At 36.8% G+C, this 16,348-nt stretch overlaps 1 protein-coding gene across 2 annotated transcripts; it reads left to right on the forward strand.

Annotated features, from left to right (window-relative positions):
- The first annotated feature begins 46 nt into the window (after positions 1-46).
- On the forward strand, positions 47-14,063 carry DBF4 (DBF4-CDC7 kinase regulatory subunit). Of its 2 annotated transcripts, none has more exons than XM_063150784.1 (12): positions 47-180; positions 1,263-1,441; positions 2,864-3,058; positions 4,180-4,230; positions 4,777-4,846; positions 4,976-5,052; positions 6,524-6,554; positions 6,827-6,872; positions 8,539-8,667; positions 11,133-11,247; positions 11,558-11,685; positions 12,829-14,063. In XM_063150784.1, exons 1-12 carry the CDS (start codon positions 135-137, stop codon positions 13,892-13,894), a joined length of 2,133 nt encoding a protein of 710 aa, XP_063006854.1. In that variant the 5' UTR covers positions 47-134; the 3' UTR covers positions 13,895-14,063. The 2 variants fall into 2 exon arrangements, with proteins under 2 accessions (XP_063006854.1, XP_063006864.1); XM_063150794.1 differs by having other exon boundaries at positions 48-180; positions 6,830-6,872.
- The last annotated feature ends 2,285 nt before the right edge of the window (positions 14,064-16,348 follow it).

The following is a 16,348-nucleotide window of genomic DNA, read 5'->3' on the forward strand; positions in this document are numbered from 1 at the left end:
CGGGAGGGGCCGGCCCGCGCGGGCAGTTGGTGAGGGCGTAGCAGCCGCTGCGGCGGAGGCGGGAAGGCGGCGCGGAGTGGCTGTGCCGATCGGGGCTGCCGGCGGAGCAGAGCACGATGTGACTCCGCGGGAAGATGAAGCCGAGCGCTGCCGAGCCCGCCGACAAAGGAGCGCGTCCCCGTAAGCGGCGGGGGGCTGTGGGCAGCGCGGGGGAGCTGCCGCCGTTCGGGCCTTTCTCAGGCGGTGCCGCCATCCCGGCTGGGGCTGTGAGGCGCCGCCGCCTCGTGCCGGGCTTGGGCCCCGGGCTGGCGCTGGAGCGGGGGCGGCTGGAAGGCCCTCGTGTGTGACGGGAGTTACTCGTACGGGCGTGCCCCTGGTGTGTGGGACATGGCCGGGCCGCCGCTGGGCCAGCTGCTCCCCCCGGGCTCCTCTGGTGTCTGTGTGGAGGGCTCCTTAGGCCCAGGGTGTGAGAACGCACCCCCTTTGCGGGAGAGACTCTTCGTTGCTGTTGCAGTCCTGTTAATGCGCTCCAAACTTTTGATTATCCCTGAGAGGTTTAATCTGAGTGCTCCAATATTAATTCCAGTGTTTAGAGTGTTAATTTTTAAACGGTCCTGGCGTGTGTGTGGTGACACTGTATTTAGTCGGTGATCATTACAGAATTTTCCTTGCACACTTGCTTAGTATCTATTCTGTTTAGATTCTGGATCAGTTGCATCAATCTCCTAATTTTCTTATTTTTCTAGATTTTTTTTGTCTTCTAGATCCTACAAATTGAGTGCTGTTCATCTGTTATTTACTGTGCTCATAAGCCCTAGAGGATTTTGCAGCACGAGTAGTGGTTCTGCTCCCTTTCCTACCTGGGACTCCTTGAGGGAGGGAAGGAATCAATCCCTAGCGGAGGGACTGTTTTGCATGTTGCCTTTTTGTCTCCAGAAGAGGCCTGCTCACTTCCTGTGGCAGCTCTCATTGTCTTGAGCTTCTCCAAAAGAGAAACAACTAGGATTAGGCAAGGGAGGAAGAAAAACCAGTGTAAAACCAATATGTGTAATTGTGCTTTGAGCAACGTGGTCTAGTGAAAGGTGCCCCTTTATGGCAGGAAGGTTGAAATTAGATGAACTCTAAGGTCCCTTCCATCCCAAGCCTTTCTATGGAAGCTTGCTCCATCCATTTCCATAATTCAGGAATTTTCCCTTTCAGAAATAAAACCAAAGTCCAGTTCTGTTTAAATTGCCTGTTTGGTTTTTTTTTTCTTTCCCCAGAGGATGCAATTCAAGCAAAACCAGAAAAGACAAGATCTTCCCTGAAGAATGTGAAGAAAGACACGGCAAAACCGGAGAAACTCAAATTTAAGCCGCTCACTGGGAAAGTATTTTACCTCGATATCCCATCAAATGTGATCTCTGAAAAGTTAGGAAAGGACCTCAAAGAGCTGGGAGGGGTAAGTTAATAATAGAGACCTATATGAACCTAGAAGGAAATGTGCACATGTGGAATGCTTTTTTTGTGTTCTTTGAAACTGCATTTTAATGTCACTTGTAGTTACCTGAGATGGTGTCTTATTTTTCTATCTTTGTCTTAAACTTTAATCTGAATAAGGAGCTTATCAACAAACTATTCTGTGGGTTTTCAAGAGGAGCTGCTTTCCTGATTGGAGCAAAAGTTCTTATTAGGCAGTTTTGTTTTCAGTTGATTATTCACCTGGCTTAAGATTTTATCCAAATTCTTAAGGTTTCATTGTTCAAGGTGATTTTTCTTCTGCTGCTTCTGACTGTATTGACATGTTTACATGTTACAACTCACAGTGTTCAGCTGAACCTGAAAGAGAATAAAGGAAGATTTTTGTGTCTGTTTTCTGTAAGTCAGCAGCTTCACTACCAATGTTTTGCACAAGGTATCTTAGTGACTGTTTTTGAATACTCTTAAACAATAAATTTTATAAGCACCTTAATAATTTTTTCCTAATTCTTCTTTCTGTATGGAGGGAGCTATTTGATACAAGCAAGTACAGAATACTTGTGTGGAGGGCACTTAGAAGTGCCTCTCTCTGTATATCCTGTTTCTGTAAAAGATCCATAGAGCAGAATTTAAATGCACAGTTTCAAGCTGTGTGATTTGTGCTTTCCACAGTGATGACTGGAAAAGAGGAAAATACCTCAAACTGTACAATCTGACATGAAATAGCGAGGCACTTGGCTGTTGGTCACACTGTAGTTGGCAGTGAAAGAGACTGAAGGAGCAAAGTGGAGGAGTAAACTCAGAATGATGACATTTTTATATTGCTGAGTATGAGAATATGAATCTACTTGAAACTTTACCTTTTTGAGAAACGTTATGGACACTGTAGGTGTGAAACATGATAGCTATCCTGAAATGTTAGTTTTACTGCTGGTCCTAAACTCAGTAAATTTATGGCTTCTTGAAGACTGTAAATCCCATTTGCAAACACCTGTCTTTAAGTTTTGCTGAACACTTCTGTGTAATTTCTTTTACATAAAATTAGAGGGTTGTTTTCCTTTAATATGTTACTCCTTAATGCAGTGTTTGCATTCTTGTAATTGTAAAGTATTACAGGTAGGTAGTATAAAATTGTAATAATCAGAACAAAGCAAAGCTCTTTTAATAGTTATTACAAAATTAAGAAATTTAAATTACAAATTAGAATTTGTGACTGGTAAGATGCTAGTATAACTTAATTGTCATTGTTATCCAGATATGTAGAAAATATTTTCTTGTTAACTCAGTGTTTTTGAACTTAATTGTTTTAGAAGTTTTATCACTTTCCTTTAAAATAGTCAATGTAAAATTGAGTTACTGATTTATTGTCCTGAAAAAATTACTTGTTTTATATCTTTATATTTAGAGAGTGGAGAGTTTTCTTAGTAAAGATATCAACTATCTGGTGACTAATAAAAAGGAGGCAAAATTTGCACCAACTCTTGGCCAGATTTCTCCTGTTCCTAGTCCAGAATCTGCACCTAATGGAGGAAATGGTTCACCTCATCCTAGCAGCCGAAAAGATCGACATGATGGCAGTTCATTCAAGATAGCAGATACAGTAAGTTTCTTAGTAATAATACTGCAAATCAGGTGCAATCCATGGGATATGCTCCTACAGTTGTTCTCTGATTTTGTTTCCTAAAGGTGGCAGCAATTCCTTGGGTGAATAGGGATTTTTCTTTGAAACATTCTTTTAAATTTATTCAGGCTAACTTGTTAAACTTAACTAACTCAAAATAATTCAGCAAATTTGTTGGAACTTGTTTTAAAAAGGATTAATTTTTGCAAATAAGAAGAGTATACTCAAATGTGTTCTAATTTACTATGTCTGACTTACAACACTGATGTCGTGTTTGACAGCTGGATCAGGCGCGTGATGACATCCAGTGATTCCTGTCTCTTTAGCAGCACAGCCTGTTAAAATTTGGCTGATTTGGTGTTGTTAATGCTGATATCTGCAGAAATGCTCTCTGGTAGTAGTAGGAATAAAATTGAGCATTATGAATATTAAGTTTTTCTTACCTCTTTCTTAGGGAATCACATTAATTGCAACAGTTAGTATCTGAATTTATGCAGGTTTATGTGAAGTTTCTTACATGGGCAAGTCTTGTGTCCTTTCAAAATACAGTTGAAAATCATTAACTGTACTATGGTTATATATGGTATATATGGTTCTTGTTTAGAAACATGACCAGGCTGCAGGCTGGTCTTTGTGTTGCATGGGAGAGGTCACCTTATTTTGCAAACAGCCTGGGTAGGTAAAGGCAGCTCATTATGAATGAACAGCAAAAAGTGGAAAAAGGAAATGCAGTGGTGATTGAAAAGCACGGGATAAGACAGAGGCTGTGATTATATTCATGAATATAATTTTCACAAGCCCAGCTGATGAAACCTCATCTTTTAGTGTGTCACTGGCTGCTTATTCCCACCATGTGCTTTGTTCCAGCACTAACATTGCAGTGGCCTTCTTTGGCTGAAAATGATTACTTGTTGGGGTCTTCTTGGTTTTGGGTTTTTTCCTTTTCACTGTATCAACCATAATCCTGTGATGAAAGATACACATTACTGAAAAATTGGCAGTAGAGTGAGCAAAAGGAGGCCCTTGTAGCTAATGTGTATTTGTTAAGAGCAATGTGAATTGTCTCTCCTCACTACAAATGTGTTTCTGTTTTAATGTAGGTACGTATGAGCAGAGGAAAGTCTTTGGTTGAAAAGGCAATCAAAGAACAGGTAAGCCAAATAATCAGCAAACTTGTGCTTCAGAACTTTGGTGGTTTGTTTTTCTAGAAAACAAGCAGTTGCATAAGTGGCCTTAGTGGTTCTAGAAAGAAGTCAGTCATGGAATACTCAGGCAGAAGTTGAGGGATTGTCCTAAGTGAAGTGTCAGGTATGTTTTCGGGCTACTTCTGAAGAATTGAAAGTCTGTGGAGTTTTAGGAAAAGTAGTTAAAAAACATTTGTTAGGATTGCTAATGTAACTGACATTTGAGAGGTGCTCATGAAGTTAATGTATATATTCACAGTCTTCGGATCTTGCTGTAAAATGTGACCATAAAGAACAGTTTTGGTTTTCTGAAGGTTAAATGTATTCTTTTGATGGTGAGGTGCTGTAATACAGAGAGAGACAGAAGAGGAGTCTAGGAGAGTGGTATTCTTTTGGCTAGAAGCAAAGCACCTTCATTTTAATCGCAGCTTTCATATAATATGTTATATTTTAATTATTTTAAGTAATTACTATGCATTGTTTAAGATTATTAATGTAGTTTATTGCTTGCAGGACTTAATCCCCTCTGGTAGTATACTATCCAATGCTTTGAGTTGGGGAGTGAAGATACTTCATATTGATGGTAAATATTTTTGCTGACTTCAACGTGTAACATTCACTTAATGGCTTTTGTTGAATTTAAAACATTAGAAGTTATGTCAAACATGCAAAAATTGAGCCAACTGAGTATAATTCTCCCACTTTTTGCCAGATGTTAAGAATTGCATTGAACAAAAGAAAAGGGAGCTCTATCTAATCAAAAGAGCAGGCAGTTCTTCTAAAGATGTGGTAAGTGCCTCTCTGCCATTTATAAAAATGCCATTTGTTTTGTTAGCTAAGAAAACACAAAGTACTGAGGACTGCCTACTGTGAAGCTTGTGGATTTTATTTTAATGAAGCTATTGCTCATTTCCAGTTTTTCACAGACTAGTATATCTTGTGAATTGATTTAAAAACCATCTTGGATAATACAAAGTATATGCTGTATATTTCAACATTATTTAAAAATAACTTTATTAGTAGCATTGATTCTATAGTGTGTAGAGCTGTGCTCTTACAAAGGGTATCTGAGAGTCAGAAGTGCTGAAGTGTCTGAAATTTCCATTCTGCAGGCCTCAGAAGTAATTAATAAAATGTATTGTTGTTTTAGTATGTTGTAGATGGCAGCTAAGTTGCCTTGTATAATTTTCCCTGTGACATTGTATAATTTTCCCTGTGACATGTATAATTTTCCCTTTCATTTTGATGGGCTATTTTGAAAAATCATAGTTATGTTTCCTGGAGAAGCTGTCTCTATAAGGAATCTGCAACTCTTTCTTCACAGAGAATGAGCATAAAGCATCTTGAAGCTAATTTGCCAAGTATGTGGAGTTGGCAGAAAGGGAAAATGCCCTTTTCTCAGGTTTTAGTCTGTGATGTAGTTAGACAGTAAAGCTTGTAGCTCTTGTGTGCTCCACCTGCAGTTGCTCTGTAATTTGCACAATTGTCTGGTTTAGCCACGGGGCCTGATAAATAAACAGAACCAAACTACCCAGCATGTGTTATATTGTTTTGGAATGTAATATTGGCTAGTTCTTGAGGCCTCATAAAATCCTCTGCCAAATCATCACTGTGTACATGGATAGCAGGTGAGGATTTTTTGCAAATAGTATAAAATGAGTTTATACTTTTACCAGAATCAATTATATTTAACAGCTGATACTTGAATGTAACTTCACTTTTTTTCTGAAGACAAAATTATTCTTCTGCATTTTAGTCTTCATTGCTAAAAATAATAAAAGATGCAGCCTGTGTAAACCCATTCAAATGAAAACAATTGTTTTAATTGGAAATACTTGCTGTTCTGCAGGTTTTGGTGGCATTTTGCAGCTTGCAGTTAATTAGGATTTACAAAGTGTTGTAAAAATGTTACCTGTACTAAAGACTGAACTTTCAGCAATGGCAAGGTATTTTCAGGTGGAGGGAGTAAATGTATAAATTTACCTGTGTTTCTTTGTTTTGACTTGATTTTAGAAAAAAATAAATTGAGGCATTTGAATGAGAGCACTTTCTTTTCAGTGTAGCAAGAAATATTTCTTTGGGAAACATGTTGTCTTGTTTCAAAGTACTAATGAGTTTAGTTTCCTTAAAAATTTGTCTTGAGTGTGTGAGGTCATGATAACACAGGGAGACTCTCATAACTTAAATTATCTACAGCTAAATCTTCAAGTACAGTGCAGAATAATACAGTGATTTTACACCATCTCTCTTTTTTCAATAGGGAAAACACGTTACTGCTCCAAAGTCAAAAAGTAAGTACTGCAACAATTATAGAGGTTTTTGGCTTGATTTATTTTCTGAATGCTCAGAAATGTGCTACCGTTCTTCTGTGGTCAAATGTGGTGCTGTACTCCAATTTGTATGTCCAAGAAAAGCATGTAGAGAACCTTCAGGAAATCAAGTTTGTCAAAACCTGTACATAATGAGTCCTAAAATAAAGTCTGCTTATTTATTAAGCTACTGGAGCAGCTTGATACATGATGAAAAGTATTTCCCTATTGATTTCCTTTTCTCCCCCTTTGAGCAGGTAGACTGAAAAGTCCATTTATCAGGGTGGAAGATAGGAGTTGGTAAGTGTTCTCTTCATGCATTTAGTAATGTGGTTCTCAAACTGAGTAATACAGAATTACTTGAGGAAGTGTGTCCTTAAATCTCAATTCCTTTCAACTTCCTGACTTCAGATGTCAAGAGTACTGAAAATGACATACAAATGCCTTTAGCTGCCAAATGAAATTGAGCAAGTAGAAGTGTAGTAGGGAATATTTACAGTCAGGTGAAGGAAGCGGCAGGTTAACGCGTAACTCCAGTTTGTAGATGATGAGAATGGATTCTTTGGGTTACATCCTACCAAGGAATGAAAGGGAATCATGAACCTTTACATCTTTCCTTAGATCCAAATTTTGTAATGCAAAACTTTGCATACTGAATTTCACTCCTGTAGTTCCAGCTCAATTACATTCATCTCCTGCTGAGACTCTTTAGATGTAAGGAAAGTGAAGATGTTAGTTAAAATAATAAATTGAAACTAGGTTTAATTTCCTGTTCAATCATTTCTTTTTAAAAGGAAAAATTAAAGGTTATTAATCTGATTTCAATATCCACTCATAAGAGGTCTGATACTTTCAGCCTTGAAAAGTTTCACATCTTTCTGGTCCTGTAATCAGTCTTCGTTGTGTAAGAAAATGCCAGTTAGCCAGAAGTTGAGAGAACAATGAATTGTAAAAAAAGTTTGGTTCTGCACAGCATAATTTGCACTTTTAAATTCATAAGTAACTTCTGAGTTATGGTGTTGTTTATAAGCACTAAATTCTTTGACCTGACTTCTCTGACACTTTCCTGTTTTAAAAAAAATCATCTAAACCTGGTTATACACTGTAGGTTGGCAATAGGTATGAGGGACATGGGGATAGTGGGGAGAACGGGACCAACAGAATTGTAAGGATAAGAAATTCATATATAAATATATGTGAATTTCATAATGTAGTGAAAACACTTGAAACACTTCTAAATATTTATGTAACATAATGTTTTTTAATATTGGTGCAACATAAGTAACAGTTCAGAAACAGAAGGTGATGCTTCACTGGTGTATTATGTTTTTCCAGACTTGCTCTTGTAGTTTTGCCTGGGTAGCTTATAATAGTAATGTGGGGACAAAAATCATACTGAACTCTGCCATCAGCATTTCAGTCAACTGATTATTCAGTGTGTGAATTTTTGACATGTCCTATTTTGGAAGTCTTTAATCTGTTCAGAGCACTGGTGTGGTTGCTAGTTCTGATATCTCTGAATGTACAGAGTGGTGTACAGGGATATTGTTTTTCTGTAAAAGGTCTTATTTTAATATTCTGAATGGTGAATTGAATTTTTTTTTAAGAAAATGCTAAAATAAATTTTAAAAGCATTGGATGTTGGGAACTACTGTAGCTACTTCTCAGGAGCACAAATGCAATGTTGTCCAAATTGTTCTTGGGTTTATTGGTTTCCCAACTCACAACAACTAATAGGCACACAAGTCATATCCCAAGGAATGTGTAAGACAGCTCTGGAAACTGAAGGAAAGTATCAAGGAAGAAATGAATGACTTATTCTAAGATATGTATCTGTTTGGCATTCTGTATATGTCATATGTAAAAGAGAAACACTTGTTCAGTATTTTGAACATGGAGTAATGTATGCAGTGAAGCCCTTTTCCATTTTTGATGGTTCTCATGCACTTGTTTTGTGTTAATGCAGCCAGTACCGACCGTTTTATCTGCAGTTACTGAGTTTTCCATTTCTGAACTATTGTGTTCCAAAGCCATATAGTCCATTTGAGGTGGATAAGAAGTATCCTGGTCAAAAGCAAACTCAGTCTAAGGAAAGGTTTGTTGAAAATTTTATTTTATTGAGGTGTGGGTAGAGGAGAGATTTGTTCTCTGAATTATTCCATGACTAAAAAAATTTGTGTTCTAAAATAATTTCTCAACTTCTAATTTTCTGTGCTATGTAATACTATTAGACTATTAACCATGTCTCATCAATGTATCTACTGCACTGTTGGTGTCTTTCTATCTGTGCCCTCTTTATCCTGTCTTTAGTCCTTTTTTTGGGCACACAGATGCATACATCCAAAAATGTGGCCTTCTCCTTTCACTGTGGGTCAGCATAAGAGATTTCTTTCCTTTCTCCCACTGGTTTCTTCTTTGTCCTCATCTTGGATGCTGTTCAGTAAATATTTCACAGGAAGTGGGTTTCTTAAGACTTCTTTTGTATTTGTCCATATAGTGCTGAAATAAGCAGTTGAACTTTTTAAAGCAGTGCTATTCAATCACAGTGCCTACCCATTGTTTATAAAGACTCTTGATAATTCAATATATTGTTATATTGATATATTGTTGATAATTCATAGAAATTAGATAGACTTCTAATACAGCTTCAGCTCTTCAAAGGTGAAAAGTAGATGCCAGCTTCCCAGTGGAATTGCAGCTGGCTTTACAGCAAGTGTTTATGTAATACATTTTGGCATTCAGGCCTGATTTGAGCACTACAGATGCAATTAGAACTTCAGCAAATCAATTTTATGATTTGAAACTATTTAAGAGTCGTAATTAACTGGTTTTTGTGAATCAGTGGGGTTTTAAAATTTTTTAATACCTGCTTTTTTCATTGACTTGTAAAATTGATTCATGTGAGAGATGAACTATATTTATGTGGAGGGTAGCTTTGCAGTATGTGGAACTTTCTGTATTTAGTAAGTTGCTGCTTTTCTGTCCTTGTGGCTGGAGGCTTACTGAGCTGTGATACCTGTTTTCTTTATGAAGTGGCTTCTCTGCAGTTCTGTCCAGTCTTGACCGTAACTCAGTGCTGGAGGTTTCAGCTGATATTGCTGTGATGCTTTTTTTTCCTTTTTTTTTTTTTTTTTTTTTTTAATTGCAAAGAAGATAGCAGTATGAAAAGAGAAAAAACCATATATTGCAGGGGTTACTGCTGTATTAATAAGGCAATTTCTGATTGTGTCTCTTCAGAGGATGTTGGAAAAGCCCATTCTTTTAAAGCATAAAAAAACCAAAAAGGCGGTTTCTGTTTGGATGGATTAAGGAACATGATATATTAAAGAAATCAGGATTTATATTTGAATAAATATTCCTAATTAATACTTCACGTGGGCACATACCAAAGAGATGTTTAGGTGGGAGAATGGTCACATTCACCTGCTGAGTATGAAACAATGTCAGTTTTGGGGGCAGGGGGAATGTTCACTTGTTTTGTCTTTACCTGGAAGAAAAACTTGTTGAAGCAAAGTTGTTAGTTCTTCTTGCTTCTGCATTGGACAAGACCTGCAGACTTATTCAGTCTTCAGATGATGCATTCTATTGCTTCAGTCCTGCTTGCCTGGTTCTCTCTGAGTTTTACTGTTTCCAGAGGGAAGGTGTGAAGGCTGGTGTAGCAGTTAACAGTTAAAGCACACTTCAGAGTTCCCTGGCCTGGGGAACCCAAGAACTGCTGGGGCAGGATGTTAACAATACTTTGCTGTGCTTTGTAAGCTAGAGATTTTTCACAACAGATTTTTAGATGTAGTCCTGAGCTTACATCTATGCAGATACTTGGTAAAATCTGTGATTTTTGGCTAAACAGGGAGATGGAACTATTCCTTCAAAGTCAAGGGAAGTAGAGTTTGATGACTTTGCTTTACTGCTGACATGTCAACTGTAGGTGGTTTAATAGTCGATTGCAGCAAGCAGTAGCTCTTCCCAGATGGGGATTCTGAAGATCCTGGAGCAGCTGTTGAAAATCTCTTCATATTTTAATGTCCAGGCAGAACTTTAGGTTCGTTTTTTTGCATTCTCACTTAGCCTTTACCTAGAAAAACAGGACAAAATGGCATTTGGTCAGCATATTCTAATTATGTACAACCAACAGTAGGTGTTAAAATCTTAAAATCTTTTTTTTTTCCTTGCTGTTTCTAGTTTGTGTTTTATCAGCTGTGCACAGAGACTTCTAAATGTCCTTTTGGCTTTTGTTTGTTTAGCAATTTTGTACTATTTATTCTGAGTGAATGGTAGTAGTATGTCTATACTAACCTGGATGTTCTGTGCTTACATACACTTCCACTGGGTCTGCCTGTCTTCTTGCAGTAAATGTTTCTGGGTTTTGTTTGTTTGATTTTAAATCTAACTATAACTCTTCGGGTTTTTTTAAGCGTTGACTAAAATAATGTAAATAGTTTAAGGGAAAATAAAGGTTTGTTTTGGGAGTGGTTTTTTTAAGTGGGTAAAAATGAACCTACTGTGAGGGGCAAGTTGAGCACTTAGTTCCGTGTTTAAGACTCATTAATATTCTCTTAACAGAAACAAAGTAAACAGTGACAAGGATTGTGGAATGCCTGCTCAATTTCCTCAGAAGGACAAAAAAAGGAGAGGATATTGTGAATGTTGTGGGAAGAAATATGAAGATCTGCAAACAGTATGTGAAATGTCAAGTATATGCTTTGATACCATCATATCTCTTCAATGTGGTATCACCAGAGGTTTCTCTGTAATTTTTTAATTTTAAAATATTTTTCTGAATAATCAGCAAATTAGTATTTTTTTCCTATGTTAGAAGCAGCAATTAAGAATTAAAACCTATCTCTGACAGCTGTAGGCACTAGTAATTCATGTCTTAGAGATGCTGGTAGTAAACTAATGGTATTTACTTGCTCCTTGTTGTGCTGTGGATTTGTGTATTGATATCTGTAATGTTAGATTTATTTCATGTTTTTTCTTTATTGCAGCATCTTGAAAGTGAGCGGCACCGAAATTTTGCACAAAGCACACAGTATAAAGTTGTTGATGATATCATCTCAAAGTTAGCTTATGAGTTTGTTGCATACAAAGATGATGAGACAGGAAAAATAAAAAGGTGAGTTACATATTGTAAATTCTAAAGACTCTGTGAGTCAGGACACTGAACATAATGATAGTTTTGAAATTCTTGATCTGAATAGAACAGGATAAATTCATATTTTCAAGGCTGAAATAAATTAGGGAAATTTTCTGTGAGGTTGTTTGTGGCAAATCAGTTCTGTAAAGCAAAACTTAGGAAAAAAAATTAAAAGTGCTGATGACATTAGAGAAAGTTGAGACTGAAAGTTGCCAGAATTTGTTCTACTTATGTTCAGCTCCTGTAACACAAAATCTACTGTACTGAAATATTGCTAACAAAGACAGCAATGTCTGGACATCTTGTTCTGAATTCTTTGTCTAAGGACAGCATATTAGTTCAATCTGGTCTCCTTACCTGTGGAAAAACTTCCTACCTGTACTCTAAACCTCTCTGCTTTTGTGCTGCCTGTGGAGGACAGAGAAAGCAAAGTTCCCTTCTTTGTGCTCAAGAGCTTAAAAGGGCGAGAAAGGCTTGTTTGGTGTCTTGGGCTGTAGGCACCAGGGTCTTTTTATGTGAAGCAGTAACACTGTTCAAGGTTGCTCTTGATTGTTTGGAAGTGAGTCAGGAGATAAGGAATAACTTTCTTGTTTATTTCTTCATTACTTGCTTTTTTTTTAATAAATATATTCTTAATGAAATCAAAGGAAATGCAAATAGAATCAAACAAGTGGTAGACTAATGAAAGCAAGCCTTTATTTCTTTTGTGGTTTCGAAATACTCAAAGTTGTTAGGCTTGAAATCCTGTCAAGAAAATCATATTAATTTTGTGTGTAAATATCATAGAACATTTGCAAGTATTTATAGTAATTGCATTATATTAATTTACTTCTTTTGTTCTTAATGCCACTGTAAATTGAGATTTTCTGAAGTACTAGACTACATTGTGTGTTTTTAAAGCAACGTCATGAGCTGTAGGAATCAGTAAGAAAACATCAAAACTATAAGGCACTCTGCTTGTGTAGAAATAGCATGTTGCTACCCTGAATGTGTCTTTCCTTGAGGAGTCAAAACAAAAGCCCCTTTGTCAGTTCAGCTGCTTTTAAAGAATCAGTTGTATATCAAGTTACGTTGCATGGGGATTTTTATGTTTGCTAATATTTTTAAACAATTTCATTGTAGGACAAAATGTAGCACAGGATGTTTTTCTCCTATTATTGGAAAGATAACCAGACCAGATGAGCTGAAAGAGCGACTGAAAAGGCAACGCATTGCTTTGAAAACTTACTCCTGGAAGGATACTGCAATGCAGGCTCTCAAACTGGATTGCCAGACTGCAGAAGTACAACCAAATTCTGTGCCAATACCTGCCCCTGTTTCTGCATCTGTCTGTTCAGTTCTTTATTCTCACCCATCACAACCTTCAGAACTAAAAAGTAAATTCAGAATTAATAATGAAAATAATAAGACTGATGGCTCCTGTGTTGTGAAGTTACCAGAGACTGTTGTATCACCAAATTCCATACAACCACCCCTTCAGAAAACTGACAAAGTGTACGCAGAGAACTTGTCTCAAGCTTCTGAGCTGTTCAGCAAGGAAATACTGGAACCAGATGAAAGTAAAAAGAAGGTACAGTGTTTTCAGGAAGGAATGGACACTTACAGTTCTCACACCCAAGTTACAGATTTTAGTGAAAAAGACAAAAACTTACTGCAGCAAAAACGAAAATTAAATAATTCAGTAGTTCTACCAGCAAAGTGTTTGAAAAAAGCAGATGCCAATCCTACATTTGTCAAGAAACATCACGATGTATGTGATAATCATCAACAAATGCAGCACAATGTCGTTCTGGAGGCTGAGGTATCTGATCCTGCTGTGAACAAAGAACTTAATGCATCAGCTGCCAGCACTGCCCACAGTTCACCATCTGGAAAGCTGCACAGAAAAGTGAAGCTTAATTTGAGGAAGAATAAAAGAGAAACTCAAAAACAGAAAGTGGAGTTACGAGTAAGGAATTCAGATGGACTGTCTGTTCCTGAAGAGAAGAGAAGCACTTGTAGCTCATCACTGCAGACTCTATTGGAGTTATTTCAGACAAGTGAAAGAAACTCAGAATTTGGAGGTTTTTCAAGTTACACTGAGAACAAATGTTCAATGAGCATAAATGATACATGTGAAGGGCAGAATGCAAATGTTTTGTGGTCATTATTTTCCTCTTCATCCTCATCCCCATTTTTTGGATTTTAATACTGTTTTATTTAATATAATGATTTTTAAATTGACTTGAAAACTTAAGATTCTATTCATGAAGACTTAAATTGCTGTATTATATGTACAGATTATTTGGTTTTCAAGTTTTTTAATGTAAAAGCTTCTGTATATGTAAATAAGAAAAATAAAACTGTGTTTGGCTTTGGTCATGTGTTCTGGGTTTTTTTTAAAGGTACTGCTTTATTGTGTCTGGTAAAAGCCTCTGACCCCACATTTGGATTAAATGAATTTCTAGGTAAAGCATGATGCTGCTGCATTTAGATAGAGTGCTTTCCTAAACTCTATAAAAACTATGATACATTCCAAGTAACCACATTAAAAATATCTGGATGTTCCACTGCAAGTAGTCCGTTACTCACGGATTGCTGATGTTTTGCTGGCATTTGGTTGCTTCCCTTTTTTGTTTCTTCTGCTGCTTTAATAGAGAACACAGTAACAAAGATGTATTACATTCTTTGACTACTCTGATGTATTATTATTATTATTAAATTAAAACTACTTCTATTGTGTGTTTCAGCTAGTAAGAAAGCAGTTAGATGCGTGTGTTTTCATTGGGGGAAAACAAACAAGAAATCAACAGGACAGGTAGGTTTCTGAGCGACTTGGGTCATTTGTTTGATTTTTCTTTCAGAGTAGCCAGCCTGTGGGATTGGCTTTACTCCTAAACTCAGAACACAAGTGAGAGTTGGGAAGACTTTTTTTTAATAATGCACATCTTGACCAGAGCTGATTTCTTTCAGAATTTTCATATCTGTAAATCATGAGAGGGCACAAATATAAAATTACAAGAGACAAATCTTTATTAATACATGTAGAGTGCCTTAAGGCCATATAAGCGATCTCAACCACAGAAATTACTTTCATTAATTTTTGCATAAATTACTTGTTTGCATTTTCATCTTTTGCCCATTTAATATTTTGAAATTCAGTGCTTTTACAGTTAAAGTGCTTTAATGTTGCAGGCTATTGTATGTCCTTTATAGGCTGTTTTCTGTGAGGGGTAGGTAAAGCTGCCTGAAGTGCAGGAATAGATGAGGAAAATTATAAAAAATATTTCTTTTACAGGGGATATGAATTGAAAGCTTAATGACAGTAGCTGCTTAGGGTGTTACTGTCACCTTTAAAGGTGACATCCCTTATTCCTCTGTTAATGTAATTGCATGTACAGTCTGTGAGGACTGCTTTTGGCTTCTCCAACTTACTGGTCACTTCTGGCTTGATTTATAGTTAATTCTGATCTGGATTCACATCCAGAAAATATAGAAAGCCATTACAGAAATGAGCAAAATTAACATTTTAAAGAGGACTTGATCTTGAATGTACTGATCTGTATTTATTTTTTGCCTGCAAATTACCAGTATATAGTACTCTAGGACTGGGACTGGAAAGTAAAAGATTGAAGCAGCTACTTTGTTCTTCATTTTGAATGACACTTTAGTGATTGCTTTCTGGTTCAGTGAGTTCAATATATTTTAGGAGCAAGTGTTGTGACTGTTTTTCTTCTATTGAGATAATTTTGTTCAGTTGGAGGGTTTTTTTGTCGGGTTTTTTGGTTGTTTTTTTTTTTTTTTTTTTTTTTTGGTTGGAGTTTCTCTGGGTGTGGGTTCTTCCTAGCTTTTCGTTCAGTCTTGAAAGTAAAAGTTAGAAAATTTTGCATTTCCCCCTAAAGCATTGCAGCAATCTGCCAGTAAGTATCTCTTTCTTCTGCCTCTGCTTCCATCCATGGGACACACGATCCTTAGCTGCCCTGGTGGCCTCCACCTGTGCATGGCTACTGATACACATAAAGATTGCTGCAATAAGAGTGAATGTCACCGTTAGTAAATCTACTCATCAGATAAACAATGTGTGTGTTTTGCATATGATTAAATGCAGTCCTAGAACATGTTAGCTCAACAGGCACTGCTAAGACAAGTTTTGAGCACATTGGAATATGGCTTTAGAATCTTGAAGGGAAAAAAAATTGAGGTTTGTCATTAAAATATGAAGACTATTCATTGTAACCCAGAACAAGATTAGGAGAGTTGCTGCTACTGGTTGCAAAAAGCAGTTCTAGTCACTTTAGTGTGTGTTAGTCTCCTTTGTTGTATGTTCACTTGGTATCACAAGCCACAGTAAGCCTGTTAACTATTTCTAGAACAGATTTGCTCAGCATATTTAATTATTTTAATGTATTTATTATCTTTTAAGCTTGTTTAAAAAAAGCTCCCACCATTTTTACAAAAGTTTGAATGTGTTTGTTGCAATTTGAAAAAAATAAATGAGGATGGGTAGTTACTAGAACATCTGTCTCTCTCTGATTTCCTCATAGAGAAGAGAATTGCGTATTTTCAAAATATGTGGCAGTGATTGTGAGAAATGTCAAACAGTTCAGACAAAGACTGCCTCTTTGGTTACTAAAACTGCACTTCTAATGGCGAACCTTGATTT

This window comes from Melospiza melodia, chromosome 1 (assembly GCF_035770615.1).
Source record: "Melospiza melodia melodia isolate bMelMel2 chromosome 1, bMelMel2.pri, whole genome shotgun sequence".
NCBI lineage: Eukaryota > Metazoa > Chordata > Aves > Passeriformes > Passerellidae > Melospiza > Melospiza melodia.